General features: G+C 39.7%; 1 protein-coding gene across 4 annotated transcripts in view; it reads right to left on the bottom strand.

Annotated features, from left to right (window-relative positions):
- Positions 1–5654: 5654 nt before the first annotated feature.
- Positions 5655–15373, bottom strand: part of KLF12 (KLF transcription factor 12) — a 226778-nt gene continuing 217059 nt past the window's right edge. For 3 of the 4 annotated variants that reach the window (XM_079312987.1, XM_079312988.1, XM_079312990.1), the window contains one exon: positions 8206–10276. In XM_079312987.1, the coding sequence (XP_079169113.1) occupies positions 10095–10276 (182 nt within the window). In that variant the 3' untranslated portion in view covers positions 8206–10094. Of the gene's footprint in view, positions 10277–15373 lie in introns of all 4 variants that reach the window. The other variant, XM_079312989.1, reaches the window with a different exon arrangement.

Below are 15373 nucleotides of genomic sequence, written 5' to 3'. Positions count from 1 at the left end.
AAGGATGATGCCACTGAGGTTTTTCTGCACGTAGAGAGGGAACTGTGCTTATCTGATCTAGTAACTCAATGTGCAAAGTTGAAGGTGGTTACCAGAGGCCACTCCTTGTCACGCTCACAGAGAGCCAGACGTGCCCGTAAGATGTACTTAACATAACGTGCCAACCTTTCCTTCCAAGTGCACTGCTCAATAACAAAGGGAAAAAAGGGGGAGGGAGTAGATGACAATTGAGCAGTTGTTTGTGCAAGTGGAAGAAATAACTTTTCAGGAACAGAGCATGGGTCAGGGCAGAGGACGGTGTGGGCGTTCACTGAGGAGGTCAGACTAAACAGGCAGCAATGCATTTTATACTTATGGCACTCTTGAGAGAAAAAATGAAATTAAACACACACAGGACACTGAGGAAGAACAAACAACTTATTGTGTGGAAAGCAGAAGCGCTTTGGAAGGGCCAATGTGACTATCTAATTTTTAAATTCCTCATTGGTTTGAGAGATGGAAGATCTGTTATAGCACAGATTTGGTTGACAAACATCTCTTCATAAGGCTCAAAGGTCTCCAAATCACTTTGTTTACTTGTTTCTCTGCCTGTAACCATGTAACTCGATGGCTTTTACTAGATAAATGATCATACTGGTTAAAAGTAAGCCGATGGGAATCCAGGGGAAGGGGAAAATCAATTTTAAGGAGAAATTTCACCAATAAGGGTGATGTGCAGCTTCAAGCCTCTGACTTTACATCCAGTTGTCCCAGACCAGAGTGAACAAACACTCCCCTGGCTGCACAGGTCCCTTACAGACGCTGCACCAGCCTCCCCACAAACAGGGAAAGGAGGGGGGCAGAAGCAAAGAGTTCCTCTTTTAAAGTACTTGGGGAAACTCAGATTACATAGCATTATATTCTATTTATATTATATATTTTTATATCATCCCAGGACATTTTTGTTTATACTGCTGAGTGCTATTTTATTTGATCCAGCTTTGCCACAGATGCACAAATTCTGTGAAAGGAGAAAGAATGTCTACTCTCTATGGTGGCTTTTAAAAAATCAGAAAAGCAAGTAAAATCCATTTCTTAAGCAAACATTCCATTAAAAAAATCACTATATATTTATAGAAAACAAAGATTTAATTCAAAAAAGTTAATAACTAGGTGTTCCAGAAGGTTTGAGTCATCCACAGTAATAATTAGGGGGTTTGTTCCATACAAAATGCTTTATTTAACCTTCATGCCTCCATTCAGATAATTGTACAAATGCATACATTTAAAGGTTTAAACTCTATTTCAATTCACAGCTCAATTCATAGGAAAGTTGAATACAGAAAAGCAATGCACCAACAAAATATGTCTGAGACACCATTTAAAACGATAACACTTGTTCATTTAAATCTTTGAGAATAGAGTGGAATAATCATCCTCTGACAGAATTTCATTAGGGGACTCCCTTTACATTATCATAGGGCAAAAATCACCTTTTTACAGTAAGAGGAAAAAAAGCTCTGAGTATATTTACAATACATACACTATACATAAATACAAGAACAACACTTACATAATATTAATAAACTTATAACATAGGCATTGCCTAAACACTACATAGTATATAAATGCAGAGGAAACTATTGGGAAATTAGATCTTCAGAAGTTTACTTTAAGTTTTGAAGAAAAGTAATTTTTGTATTTAAAAGCTTTTGAAAAGAAGGCAAAAGAAAGTCTAAAAAACTAATATGTTTGCCTGCTAGCACTGGTATTTTTATTCCTTTTAAATGTAGGAGCTCTATTGACACTACTATCTCTATGGGGTTACTGATAATGGCCCTCCCTTTTGCATCTTATCTAGGAAAAAGATTGAGGTGCTGTACATACTAATTCCATTGCTATGAAGCTTCAGTCCCAAATGAATCGCTTGGTAAACTACGGGATGTTTTTGTATTTTTACACAGGAGGATCAAATGAACACTCTTTGGTACATACAACAGTAATGACCTGATTAGAAGGAACAATTTGGGGCCAAATACAATCCCATCCTTAGATTTTCATTTAAATAATGCTGTGGGGGAATTTGCTTCGTCCATAAGTAACTTGGCCAAGAATATTTTTCAGTATTGTTGTTTTTTCCTCAACACAGCTGTAAGAACTTTCTGATTTAATGGTATTTTTGACCCCACATGTTGATAGCAGTGTCCAAATCTCTCTTTCCCTTGATGCTATGAATGCATGTGCTTGTGTGTGGGTTGAAGGTCTTAAGGCTGATGGTGCATGAAACTTAAGTAATTCATTACTATCTCTGTGTATATTCTACAAATGTGCAAATGGGAAATACAACTTCGTAAGGACAGACAGAAGGTCAACAGAGCATATTGTGTAGGTGTTCAGTGAAGAACTTGTATTACCAAGGAAGCCATGTATAGGACAAAAAGGAAAGAAATAAACCATGCACATTTTTTAAAGATGGAAATGAGCAGTGAAAAGTCTGAAACCAGAAATGACAACAACTGAATCGTGAAAAATAGTAGTTCAGCCATGAAGATTTGGCTTAAGTTGTCTTTCCAAAGCTCTTTTATATCTAGAAAGGCAGGGAGAAGGAGAAAAATGGTATCTGAACCTGTTTTTGTGTATTTCATGGTTCATGCTTATGACAATCCATCAAAACCACTGCCCGTGGTCCCATATCAGACACTGAATTACTGTTTTTTAAATGCTGAGGTCACAGTGCAGAGCAAGGTTTAGCAAATCAATGTGTGAACCACCTCTTCTTTTGTAACTGAGAGCACCTTGGCTTCCTGAAACTTCTGACTCTGAATTGGGAAAGATGTTGCAGTTCATTCATATGGACAATAGGATCTCAAGTAATTTTTTCAAGTAGTATTTTTATTCCTATTTTTGTAATAGCTGAAATGCCCAGTTTTGTTTCTCTGGAGGACTGAAAAACTGTATTGAATAATGTAAAAGTTACCACAAGGGTAATTATTTCATAATTCAAAGTCAGTGAGCATGAGCTGCGATAGAATAATGCTGGCAAAGCAAAAAAAAAACCCCAACAAAACCAAACCCAAAAGTAAAACCAAAACAAGCCAGACTAAAAAACCCGACCAAAAAAAAAAAAAAAAAGAACTACTCAGAGTTTGCTTTTTCAGAGTGAAGGGAAATAACCTGTCTCCTTTTGGGATGGTGAAGACAAGGCACCCTTTCCTATTGAAGAACTAACACATGCAGGGCTGGAATCAGCCAAACCTTCCCACATGGCAGTTTTCTAAGGGTGCCCCATTGTAGTGTTGTCGCTCCAGAACAAAGAACTGAACACTCCTCTCCAAGAAGGGCTCAGGTACTGGGTAAGAAACTAGATTCCTTCATCCTGCTGACAACACAGTCCCTGATGTTCTCCTGAAATCCCCAGCATGAATTGTATTCTTCTATGTGCTTAACATCTGGAGCTAAGCTCAGGACAACAGAATAAGTATATGCATGTTCTGATGGGATTGTTTTCACCAGTGGTTAACATTTAAATTTGTTACTGAACGAGCAACCTTGTCATGTCATTAACTCAACATGTGCATGAATATCTAATTGTTACATGTGTGTCCACATGCACTTTTTTTTGGAGGAAGGGACAACTCATTTTTGCACCTGCACTTTCATCTGTGTATGAGTCTCAGTGAGACTCCAGCAACTACCCTCTGATGGCAGCAGAAGTCTAGACAAAATGCAGGGTTTTTCAAATACCAAATTTTGCCTGGATAAATGACAGGTACAAATTCAGAGGATGGAAAGCAATCTTCCTTGGCAAAGGCATCAGGACAACCAGTTTCATTTTGATTTCCAATAAATTAATTTTTAAAAATAGAAGATGCATGAGGGCTGGTATTACACTGCTATTTCAAGAATCCATTAGCAGTAGTTAATATTTACCAAAAAACAGAGAAAAAATGAGTGCAAGAGTCACAGCTGGCCATTTTCTGGTAAGATCAATTAGTCTACTGATGCAAATGTTTAGGCCACTCAATATAAAAATCTCCAAACTTCATTTTAGGAATATTGACTTCTTGTTTGCTATCCAAATAGTCTCTAGACTGACAGTCCCAATTTTTCACTCATTTGTCCCCAAAATAAAGAGAAGTGATGTATTTTATCCACTCATGAAGTCAACCAAGATGATATTAAATACTATGAGCATTACATGATGAAGAGAAAGGAGACATAAGGTGAACTCTTGTGTTTCCAGAGTTCAATGCAGAGGATTTTTTAAGAGAATCCCTGTTCTACCATATTCCCTAAAAAAAGCTCCATTGGGCTTATTGCTGGTTTTGGATTACTTCACTAGAGAATACCCTGGGATACACAGGCATATCCAACACAAATTGGGAAGAAATCCCCTAACACACTGCTTTGACAATGACCTCCAATCACACCTACTGAGAATCGGTACAGCTACGAGTCATTTGTAAACTAAGGTTTATTTTCTTCTTACAAATATATGACAGATGTTATCTGAGAAAATAACTAAAACCTCTAACACAGTATCTCAACATGTGAACATACAAATGGCACTTTGTGTTTGTTTCTGTGCTGCATTATTGTTCTCCAAGTAAAATTTCATTTTCACCTTATTGTTAACAGAATCCCATTAAGTTATTGCTGTGTAAAAGTATAGGAACATCCCATCAGTTGTAGTTACAGGCACTTTCAGTTTCTTTTTCACCTTTAAAATAGATTTCAGACTATCTCACTGAAGTGTATGTGTATTTTAAATGTCAGAACTGTCCTGCTACAATGGATATTCTTGACATGTTACTGCACCTAGAAGACTACACTCCCCTGGAATCAGCAAAAAGCAGCTGCCTATTTCAGCTCTGCAACCTTTAAACAGGATGCACTCTTGTTGGGGAAATATAAGAAGAAATAAAATCATATGAGTGTTTGCCATTCCTGTATCTGCAGTTCATTGTAAAATGCCAGAAGGAAAAAAGAAATCACAAACTGCCAAACCTTTCATACGGTTTTCATTTTGTTTAAGTGTTTTTTCCTTTATTCAGTCAAAGACATAGAGCATTGACTTATTTGACACTGAAGGACTCAGTATAACTGCTATATCACACACCATCTGCAAAACAGCAAAGAAGTGGCCACTCCATTTTGCAGAGAAAACACGCTCTGATAAAACAGAACAATTTACTTCTTGTGTTTTGTGTTTGAGTTTTGCAAGGCATTATCCTAACAGTCTTCCTGATAAAAACTGAAGGTAGGGATTGTTTAAAAATGTATTTAATTTAAGCTATTTAACACCCCATGTAAAACTGTGAGTTGGAAAATACTTCTCCATTATCATGTATATTACAGAATATTTTAACTATGACAAGTATAGTAAAATACTTTCAAGATACCTCAATTTGTAAAGATGCAGTATCCTTACAGCTACATTTTTATGCCAAAACCTCATTTATTGTGGAGAATTTAAGCCTTTTCAATGTTCCAGTGGGCATGACTTCATAAGCATACATTACACTGCAACTGCTACACTATAGCAAAACTGAAAAGACAACAATTTCTTTGTACAATTCTCCAGTCACGTATCACAGGCAAAGGCATAACACAACAACATCAGCTGGTTTCTTAAGGTAGTATTTTCCATAACAGTGTTTACTTTAAATTCTTCCTTTTATGGGTTTTTTTTCTGGTTTTTTCCTTAAATTTTAATTTTAAGTCAATTTGTTTATTACTTGAACATGGGTAGAGACACTTGGAAGTGCTGGCATTCACATGCGTGAGTGTAAGGATGAGCATGTGGGAGTAGCATGGATTTACTGAAGAATCTAAAGACTTGACTGCTGTGGAAGATGTAGTTTCATACAATGACCTTTCCAAACCCAAATTCAAACTAAAAAGTAAGTGGGATATTATTAGTCACACTCTGATTTTGAGACACCCACCTTCAATAAACAAGAAAGAGATTTTTTTTTTACATTAAACAGCATTTATTATCAGAAGATAGATTAATAAATGGCAACTAGAATACAATTTCAATGTGGCTAATGGAAAATGAGACTTATGATCATTGTTATTCTCATTATTAAAGGGGAGAAAGGCTGTCCAGCTATTTGTCCATGCTCTGCACTGCAAGTTTACCCAAAAGTTTACCCAGATTTTCAACACTGTTAATTTTTTATACATTACTCCAGCAAATAATCATATATACAAGTCAGTCTAAAACTATTTAATTAACTATGTAAGCATGAGAAAGAATAAGGAATACTGCATCTTCATCCCCAAGTAAAAACTGCTGTTGTAACGAGCCAATTTCACAGTGCTGAATATAAGGGGTGCTCAAAAAATAGTGACACAATTAAAAATTTTAAAAGTTCTGTATCAAAGCTGTTTGCTCATTACATTATCCTAAAATGCTTGAGGTTTCCTGACAAATCTATTCAGAACTTTTGAAAATATATGAAATCTGACACTTCATGGCATTATTTCCCCTGCAAGCTGTAATGTGCAATGTCATGGCATGGTGGACCTAAATCTCTGTCTTTCTGAAGGAACGGGACACTGTGTGTATCCTCACTGTTCAATTAAGATGGACCTACTGGACTGTGTCAGGATGAGATCTGGTATTTCTGCATGCTAAAGGATGCAAGCCTTTGCCACAGCCATGAAACATCACAGACCTGTGGTGGGGTACCAGGATTTTTGAGGAAACTACCCTGGAACAATTGCCCATGGTCTTTGCATGAACACAGAAAGCTGGCAGGTCTGAACCACAGCCAATAAAGGATCCCTGAGGATCTGGGGGACATCAGCTGCACATTCAACACCCCCATCCTACCGAGTAACTTCTCTTAAATACTTCTGTAGAGGACAAAAACCAGAAAACCACCCCACAGAGTAACTGGGATCAAAGCCTGCAGGTGCTGGTAGGAATGAGAACCTCATCAAGTACCATACTGTGTACTTGAAATCCAGTGGTGGACTACTGCTGGTTGTGCAAGTCATCTGCAGGTGACAGCATGAGAAGCCCTTGCAGATGTGCTGGAGGTTGAGGATGTACTTCCTGCCTGTAAAATAACAAAATGTAGCACACACTACTTTACCTTTTGGCTTCATTCTCCTACCATCACCACACTCTGTGCCTGTGTCCCTTGGCATTAGTGCTGCTTTAACTCTCTATCACTTTGGGGTTCTTTCAGTAAAACCAGACCCTCTTTCTGCTGCAGTGTTTCCAATGCATAAAAAGCAGGCAACCAGTTGAAAAAACAGGGATTCACACAGACCAACCTCAGCCTTGGGAGACGAGCCTCTCCAGGGCCTGTCATACATATGCTCCTCCACAAGGCATTTCAAAGCTGAATGCTAAAATTGAAGGCCTCTCCATTTCTCCTGTAGTTTCTCTGTTTTTCACTAACTACAGGGGAAGCCTAAAGAGGAACACTGATCTCTCCCAGTTGCACTCTGCCTTTGAGAGTAACATCACATCCTCCTGTATGCTAAGAGAATGCCCAATAAGAGTTTCTGCTCAAGCAAACCTGATTTTCTATGAGAGAAAAAAATCACAGATTCAAAAAAAGAATTCTGTATGCCATTGGTTCTTCAACTGAATTACAGCTATTCAAATAATTAATTGGTAAAATATTCTTGGGCAGGAAAAAAATTTTATCAGTGGAGTTCTACCTGACCTGACTTCTTCCCTAAATGCCAACAATGACAGATGCATTTAAGGGGATGATACTGAAGTACACAAAAACCAGACCTCAGACATAATCCATGAAGCACTTCACACACAATACTTTGACAACCAGGTTTTAGATCAACAGTAGTAACACTGCTGGTAAAGACACGGTTTTGCTGCCCTGCAACGCCTCATGGTGTATCCAGAAGCCCTGCCTTGTCCCTGACTGGGAGATGGGTTCTAGAATGTCATTGAATTTGGTGGAAGTAGATCACTGACATGGTCAATGGGAATGGATTGAGGCATTTTTCCCACAACAGCTGTGAATGATTGTGTTGAGTTTCTCTGCTGACCACTCAGTAGTGGGAAGCCTGACCTTTAACAGTAGTAAGTTATTTCAGAGACCTGATAAACTATCCATACTGGGAAATATTAAGGATATTTAAAGACAATCAAAGTCTAGGATCTTGTGAATCCTATTATAAGGTATTATCCCAGTCATATTAATCCTCAATTAACTGTAATTGCTTTTGTAGCTGTATGGGTATAAATTACCTTGATTTCAGAATTCCCCCAACATTACTACATTTACATCAGGAATCTGATATTAACTGAGACAATCAAACATTTAAAAACAAACAAGTGGCATCACAAATTTAATCTGTGCAATTCCTGGAACAAAATATTCATAATTAAATGCATTGCAAAGGACCTTTATGTTTACATCTTTCATCTCTAAGCTATGAAAATCTCAACACTTGGAAAATATTGCCAAGCCTCCCCTTTGTCAAATTTAGCTGAATAGGCAGATCCTTGTGAGGAAAGAAAACAGAAAAACACTATTCTGTTTGCATGAATAACTGATGACTAAGAGTTTCTCTCTTTCCTACATAATTCAATTAATACAAATTGGTTTGCAATTATAGGGCTGTATGGGAATGATCAAGAATTTCCTTTTATATAATCTGAAAAGGCTTGGATTGAAAATCCCAGCAGAGGCAGCCACTGGTACCCATACAGAGGGCCATTTATATCATACTAGACAGCTGGCAAAATCTTGTTATTCCCTAACTCCCAGGGAGAAATATAATGTCTTGCAGAGCACCACTGCAGAAATATTTCTCTGTCCTACTTACAGTTCATCTACTACCTCCTCAACAATCAACTCTGTCCTTTATCTTTCCTGCTTTCCAGGTACTAGTATTATTTTAAAGGAAATAAAAGTACTTAATTGTGGCACCAAGCAGGTCAGTGAAACCAGCAAAAAGATTAACTTAAATGCTTAAATCTTATATGCTGTTTCTGCATACCCCTCACTTCTGTTGGTGTGGAGTAAATTATTGTCTCAAGAGCCATTTTATTCATTATTGCTTTTTCTCTGCAAGAGATGCAGCCGTTTCTTGTCTGTTTTTTTGCTTTGATGATACATTCAATTCCATTTCATGAATGGCTATACCACTAACCTTGGTACCAGCAAGTACAAGATCTGACTATTTCCTTGGATTCAAATAATGGCTGTGGGGAAGAGGATACCTGCATGAAAGAAAACGGCACATTGAGAACAGGGTAGTACTTTTTAGGTGGGCTCTTTCTACACAAATCAGAAAATGGATCTAAATAAGTCCATGGTAAAATACAGAGACATAATATGATATTTCAGCAGAGATGCTGCTGCCCTTTGCTTATTTTACAGACTTCAACAACAACAACAACAAAAGAAAAGAAGGAAAAAAAAAGATAAAAGGTTAAATGGCTGGTGTCCTCTAGGGCTTAATGACAAGTTGTGGTATGATATTAAAATGCCACCATCATTATTGCAAAAGTCTGATCAAGCAATCCTCCAGCTCTGGCAGTGGGACCTCTCCAGCAGAATCTTCTTGCCTACTCACATGCAGCTTGCCTGTAGCACAGCTCCAGTGCAGTGCTGACACCGGCCAGATGGTACTGGAAACAGGGGGAAAAGATGGCATTATACAGATCTAGCGGTCTTGCTCTCATCATCATCATAATCATCATCATCATCCTCCTCATCATCGTCAGTTCGTGGTATCTATCCTCCAATCAGCAGTGATTTTTCAGGAACAAAATGTCTGGCAGCTGAGAAAACATACAAGCTATAAACATTTTTCGTCAAAGGATGCAGCATGTAAAATAATGCCCATTCCTGTAGCATCTCGGCTGCTATTTCCCAGGTGATTGTGATGACACTTTCAGGGGGTAGCCATGCTGAGGGGCAGACAGGGTTAACTTCAGATGGTGAGGAGAAGAGTGGCACTTCTTTTCCTGCTTTTTGAAAATTCATCATTATGTTTTGTTACAGACATCAGGGAAAGCCCTGCCTGTTAACACTGTAGAGGGGGATTCAGCCCTGCTGAATTCTCTGTGGGTAGTTAAGAGACCCAGCTCTTAAACTCGGCTGGAACAGCAGCGTTCCTCAGACCAGCATGTGCCTGCGGCGGTGGAGCGCCAAGTGATCCGAGCGGGAGAAGCTGCGGTCACAGTCTGCACACTTGAATGGCTTCACTCCCGTGTGCTTGCGGTAATGCCTCGTCAGTTCATCCGATCGAGCAAACTTCCAGGTGCAGCCTTCCCAGGTACATTTGTAGGGCTTTTCTCCTGGGAGAAACAAAAGAAAGAGGGGAAGGGGGAAAAACAGGTTGTGACTTTCCCCTTGTTGCTATTAATCCCCGCAATCCCCTCTGCACGCTTCCCATGAACGCGCACTGCCTAGGGGTTGCTTTAGGCCAAATTACACAATTATGAGGTACTGGGATCTGCTGAATATCAGGAAAAGAGCCTTGAGAATCATCATTCCTGTGGCATTCACATGACTACGAAAATCAACACGATTAAGGCAGTAATATAGATCCTACCTTGCAGGGGTGATGCGAGGATTAACACCAGGACACAGGGCTGTGTAATTATTCTCATGGTTATTATACAAGTTTGCTACCCTCATCTTGTCAGGCTACACTCTCTCCCCAAATGACCAGTTTACCTGATATTTATGCAATTTACCATAGGCTGACACAGACTTCTTATTATTCTATGATGTTTATAAATGTTTCTGATTATTTGTGTAAACAGCACTCCAAGATATTTCTTAGTAAGCTGGTAAAAATAAAGTACAATTTCCCAATAAAACATAAAAATTTGATCTGCAAAACCTCCTCGTTATTTACTGCACTTACTTTCAGTAAAATTAATTTTGTATAAGATGTTACTAGGAATGGTGTACAATTTTTAAATGTACTTAGCCATGGGACTTGCACAACACTGTTCAAAAATACCCATTTACTTTAGTGAGCTCAGATGTAGATTTTTGGAAAATCTCACCATCTTGCTTTATATTTAAAGGTAAGAATGATGTATCACATCAGAGGAGAAGATTAATACAGCCAAACTGGATTTTGTGCTTGCATAAAGCAAACTGTTTAAAATCCCATTTTTGCCATGTTTTTAGGCTAGACTTCTTTGTGACTTCTATTACTCACCTTCAGTGTCTACAGAAATGCTCTTGGCAGTTACCCTGCTCCCATAGTTCAGCTTAAACCAAAACTGAGGAAAGGAAACTGCGTGAGGTCCATATTTATCTTCCTTTTTTCTGCCTAAAATTTTACTTCCCCTTCTGAAACCAGCTAATCACAACATGGACAACAAAAGACCATCTCTGCAACAATTATTTCCTTTGTTAGGCACAATCATTCTTCAGTTATTTATTATCTCTTATGAATCATGAGCAGCTTGCAAGAAACTATTTCAATTATATGAACCAGTGATGCAACACTTGCTTTCTCACAGGCAGAACCTCCCTCCTTGCGTCTGTTTAAAAGTCAATAAATGTGGAGAGCCCTTGGTTTCAGAAGAAAATCCTCAAGTAAGAGTATCATCACAAAGTTCAAACAGCCCTGAAAAATCCAGCTGAAATGGCCTCTGTAAGGAAACTGAGTGCTGTACAGACATCAGCATCATGTCAGCGAGGCTGTCAGCAACGTTTGAGCTCCTTGGGCTGGTGCCTTCTGTGCACCATCTGGGCTGTGCTGCACTTTTGATGTCAGATGGGGGTGGGAAACAGTTGCTGTGAGGAGAACCCAGCAATCAGGACTCTGACCACAACCTGCAGTTGCACCAGCAGCAACTCAGCCTAGATAATTTGTAATCCCCAACCAAGCACAGAGCACCAAACAGTGCTCATTGCCACAGGGTGGCCACAGTGCTGGGCATCTCAAATCCAGCAGCTGCTGTGAGCTGGACAGGCAGGCACAAGCTACACAGCAGATGGTGGGATGCACTCTTGCCAATGACACAGTGCTACAAAATGTGCTCAAATTCCCAACCAAACTGTCTTACATAGATATTCTTCAACAAACAGTTGGTGCAGAACACTGTACAAATATAGCAGTACCCCCATCCAACTTGGCAGGTTGATTCCAGCACATTTGTCACACCAGATCAACATTTTCCAAGTGCAGCCCATGTCCTGCCCATCCCTCCACACACTTTTAAACTCTCTTGTTCACCAGATCCCACCTTGGTTGGCTTCTTTGGCCACAGACACTTTCAGACAATAGGTATTTCTTAGGCTCCAGATTCTTACTTAAAAACATCTGAAATTTTAAACATTTTCAGGGATGGAGACTCAGCTACTTCACTGGACAACCAGGGTGAGGAATTTTTTCCCAATATCCAATCTAAACCTACCTTGGTGCAACCTTGGTGTAACTGGAGGCTATTTCCTTTTGTTCTATTGCTTATTATCTGGGAGAAGAGACTGACGCCCACCTTGCAACAACTTCCTTTCAGGTATTTCTATAAAGCAAAATGGTTCCCCCAAGCCTCCTTTTCTCCAGGCTGAGGAACCCCACTTCTCCCAGCCATTCCTCCTAAGACTTGTGTTCCAGACCCTTCACCAGCCCTACTGCCCTTCTCAGGATGCACTCCAGCAGCTCAATGTCCTGTTTTTACTGAGAAGGACAAAATTCAACACAGGATTCAAGGTGTGGCCTCACAGGGCCACAATTGTACAGGGGCACTTTCCTGCTGGCCACACTGCTGCTGATACAGACCAGGATGCCACTGGCCTTCTTGGCCACCTGGGCACTGCTGGCTCATGTTCAGCAGCTGTTAACCAACACCCCCAGGTCCTTTTCTGCTGGACAGCCTTCCATCCCTTTCCCCAGCCTGTAGCACTACACGGGGCTGCTGTGACCCAAGTGCAGGATCCAGCACTTGGCCTTGCTGAACCTCACACAATTGGCCTCAGCCCCACTGCTCCTGCCCGTCCAGATCCCTCTGCAGAGCTTTCCTACCCTACAGTAGATCAACATTCCCCAACTTGGCATCACCTGCAAACTTACTAAGGGTGCACTCGATCCCCCTGCTTAGGTCACTAATGATGAGATTAAAGATATCCATGAAACCCTTCCCCTTGGCACACAGAATTCTAGATCTTCCTTCCCTCAGCAGAAAACAGGGTACCCAATGCAGAAAGGGATGCTTTGCATGAGGAATACCAGAAAGAGTTTTTTTAGTTCACCCATTGAAACAGCATAATTTCAGGTAAGAAATGAAATCAGCTGAGGGAAGGATGTTAGTGCAGATCACTCAGCTGGAGCTCCCACTCCTCAGTTCCCTCCTCAGTGAGTCCTGCCTACCCAGCCCTCATGGAGCTATGTGAGAGAGACAGGACTGACAACATTCCTTGCAAGGCATTTACTCCACTGAAGAATCACTCTTACAAGCTCAACCTAAGAGGACCTCTCATTGTTTTCAATTAAATATATACATTCAGTGAAAGAAAGAAAAAAAGCAGGCGAAGCAGCATTAACATGAAGATGTTCACTCACATACACCTTAAAAAGGCCACTGTGAAGACAACTGTGAAAGATATGATTGTTCATTAAGGTTAATCAACATCTTATGTAAGTCTAAATTTTAGGGAAAGAATAATACTACTGCTTTTCTTTTAAACAGCTACATTATCTGCACAAGTTCAAGGGTTAGAAAAAAAAATTCCTTCATATACTAACTCTTAAACTTTTGTTTGGTGTCATCCCAGACATAAAGACTAACCTCTGAGTTTGTCAAAACCAGAAGACCCAGAGTTCAAATGATGGAGAAAGGACCAGCAGGAGTAGAACTGCTACAAGCTGAGAAGCTGGTGTCAGCTATCCCACAGCAGCTTTGCTTGAGGAGAGCTCGAGCAATCCTGGCTGAAATCCTCAGTGAACCAACAGAAAGGAGCTGGGCCTTAGCAGGGCAACCCAGAGAGCAGTGCAGGAGGAGGTGGACAAAACTGGAAGAACCTAACCACATGCATCTATCTATCTATCTATCTATCTATCTATCTATCTATCTATCTATCTATCTATCTATCTATCTATCTATCTATCTATCTATCTATCTATCTATCCATCTGCATTTCAAGACTGGATTGCAGTGGAGTTGAAGTCAAACACTCAAGCATTCTGACTCAGACACTTCTGTCTCTGTGCAAGCACTTGACTTTAAGTGTTTAAGAAACTCTTTGGCTTAAAGCATGGGTACATTCTGACTCCTCATGCACCCAGACACTCAAATTCTCCTTCAGCTTTCAGGAGCAAATGCAGGCGGTGTGAGTTTTGCCTAGGGTGGTGGAAACACAGGAATGAAGAAGTCAAAACAGTAGACAGTTTTGGGAAATTGAAAGCAATAAGAGCTGCAGAAAGAGACTAAAAACATGTGGCAATTAGGAGGAGGAGAAAAGGAAAACCAGAAGAAGACAAAATCCTGTTAGTTCAATATTCTGAATCTGTGAAGTTTTAAGGAAACTATCAATTTAAGAATAGATGTCTGAAGCTGTGAACATTTGCTGACCTTCCACTTTTCCACGTGCCTTTGAGAGCTCTATTGTTTAGTCCTGAAACCTGAGAAAAATATCCCAAAACAGAGAAATTCTGATACTATTCTGCAGCTTTGTCCTGCAATACATGGATAGTGAACAGTACACCACAACAGCCATTTACATATATCAAGCAGGACCCTGGAGGAGCATGAAAAAATATTTCTAGATAGTTCTCCATAGAAAATTAGTATTTCCTATTATTTTGGGGGAGTTAATTATGAAGTTTTGAAGGGATGAGTCAATGCTCCAAATGGGAACAGTAATTTTTCAGTCTTCTATTAGCACAACATCTATTTCTAAGAGTCCTCCAAAACCATGCCTTTTGTAGTCCAGATGCAACAAACCAAATTAGTTTAATTACTTTTACCATATTATTTTTCCTAACCTACCATGACTCCTCTCACTCACATGGCTACAACTCTTGCTCATTAAATTCTCCAGAACTCTTCAAATATTGAACAAATAATGCTGACTAATGACCACTTTTCAGCCATTTCAAAGACTTTTTCACCCTTCACACAGCCCAACATCTGTCTTCCCATATCTTTTTTCATGTACCCTGACATCTGGAAGACCATTCACCCAGGGAAATAAATCTCTTGAACTTTTACTTTAAAACCTGATGACATTCACACATTCCTTATTAAAAAACTCTGTGTAGGTACCAGTCCAAGACATGCCCTGTAACAGACGAAGTGAGCAGGGTCTGTTCTGTGCCATACAGAATTTCCCATGTGGGATGTTCCTCAGCAGTTATCCTTTGCCCATCAACCAGCTGGTATCAACAGTACTTGATGCCAGACCAGATGTTTCAAAGACAGACACCACAA

Source organism: Erithacus rubecula (assembly GCF_903797595.1).
Source record: "Erithacus rubecula genome assembly, chromosome: 1".
Classification (NCBI taxonomy): Eukaryota; Metazoa; Chordata; class Aves; order Passeriformes; family Muscicapidae; genus Erithacus; species Erithacus rubecula.
Note: the sequence above shows the minus strand (reverse complement) of the source record. Positions and strands in the feature narration are given on the sequence as shown.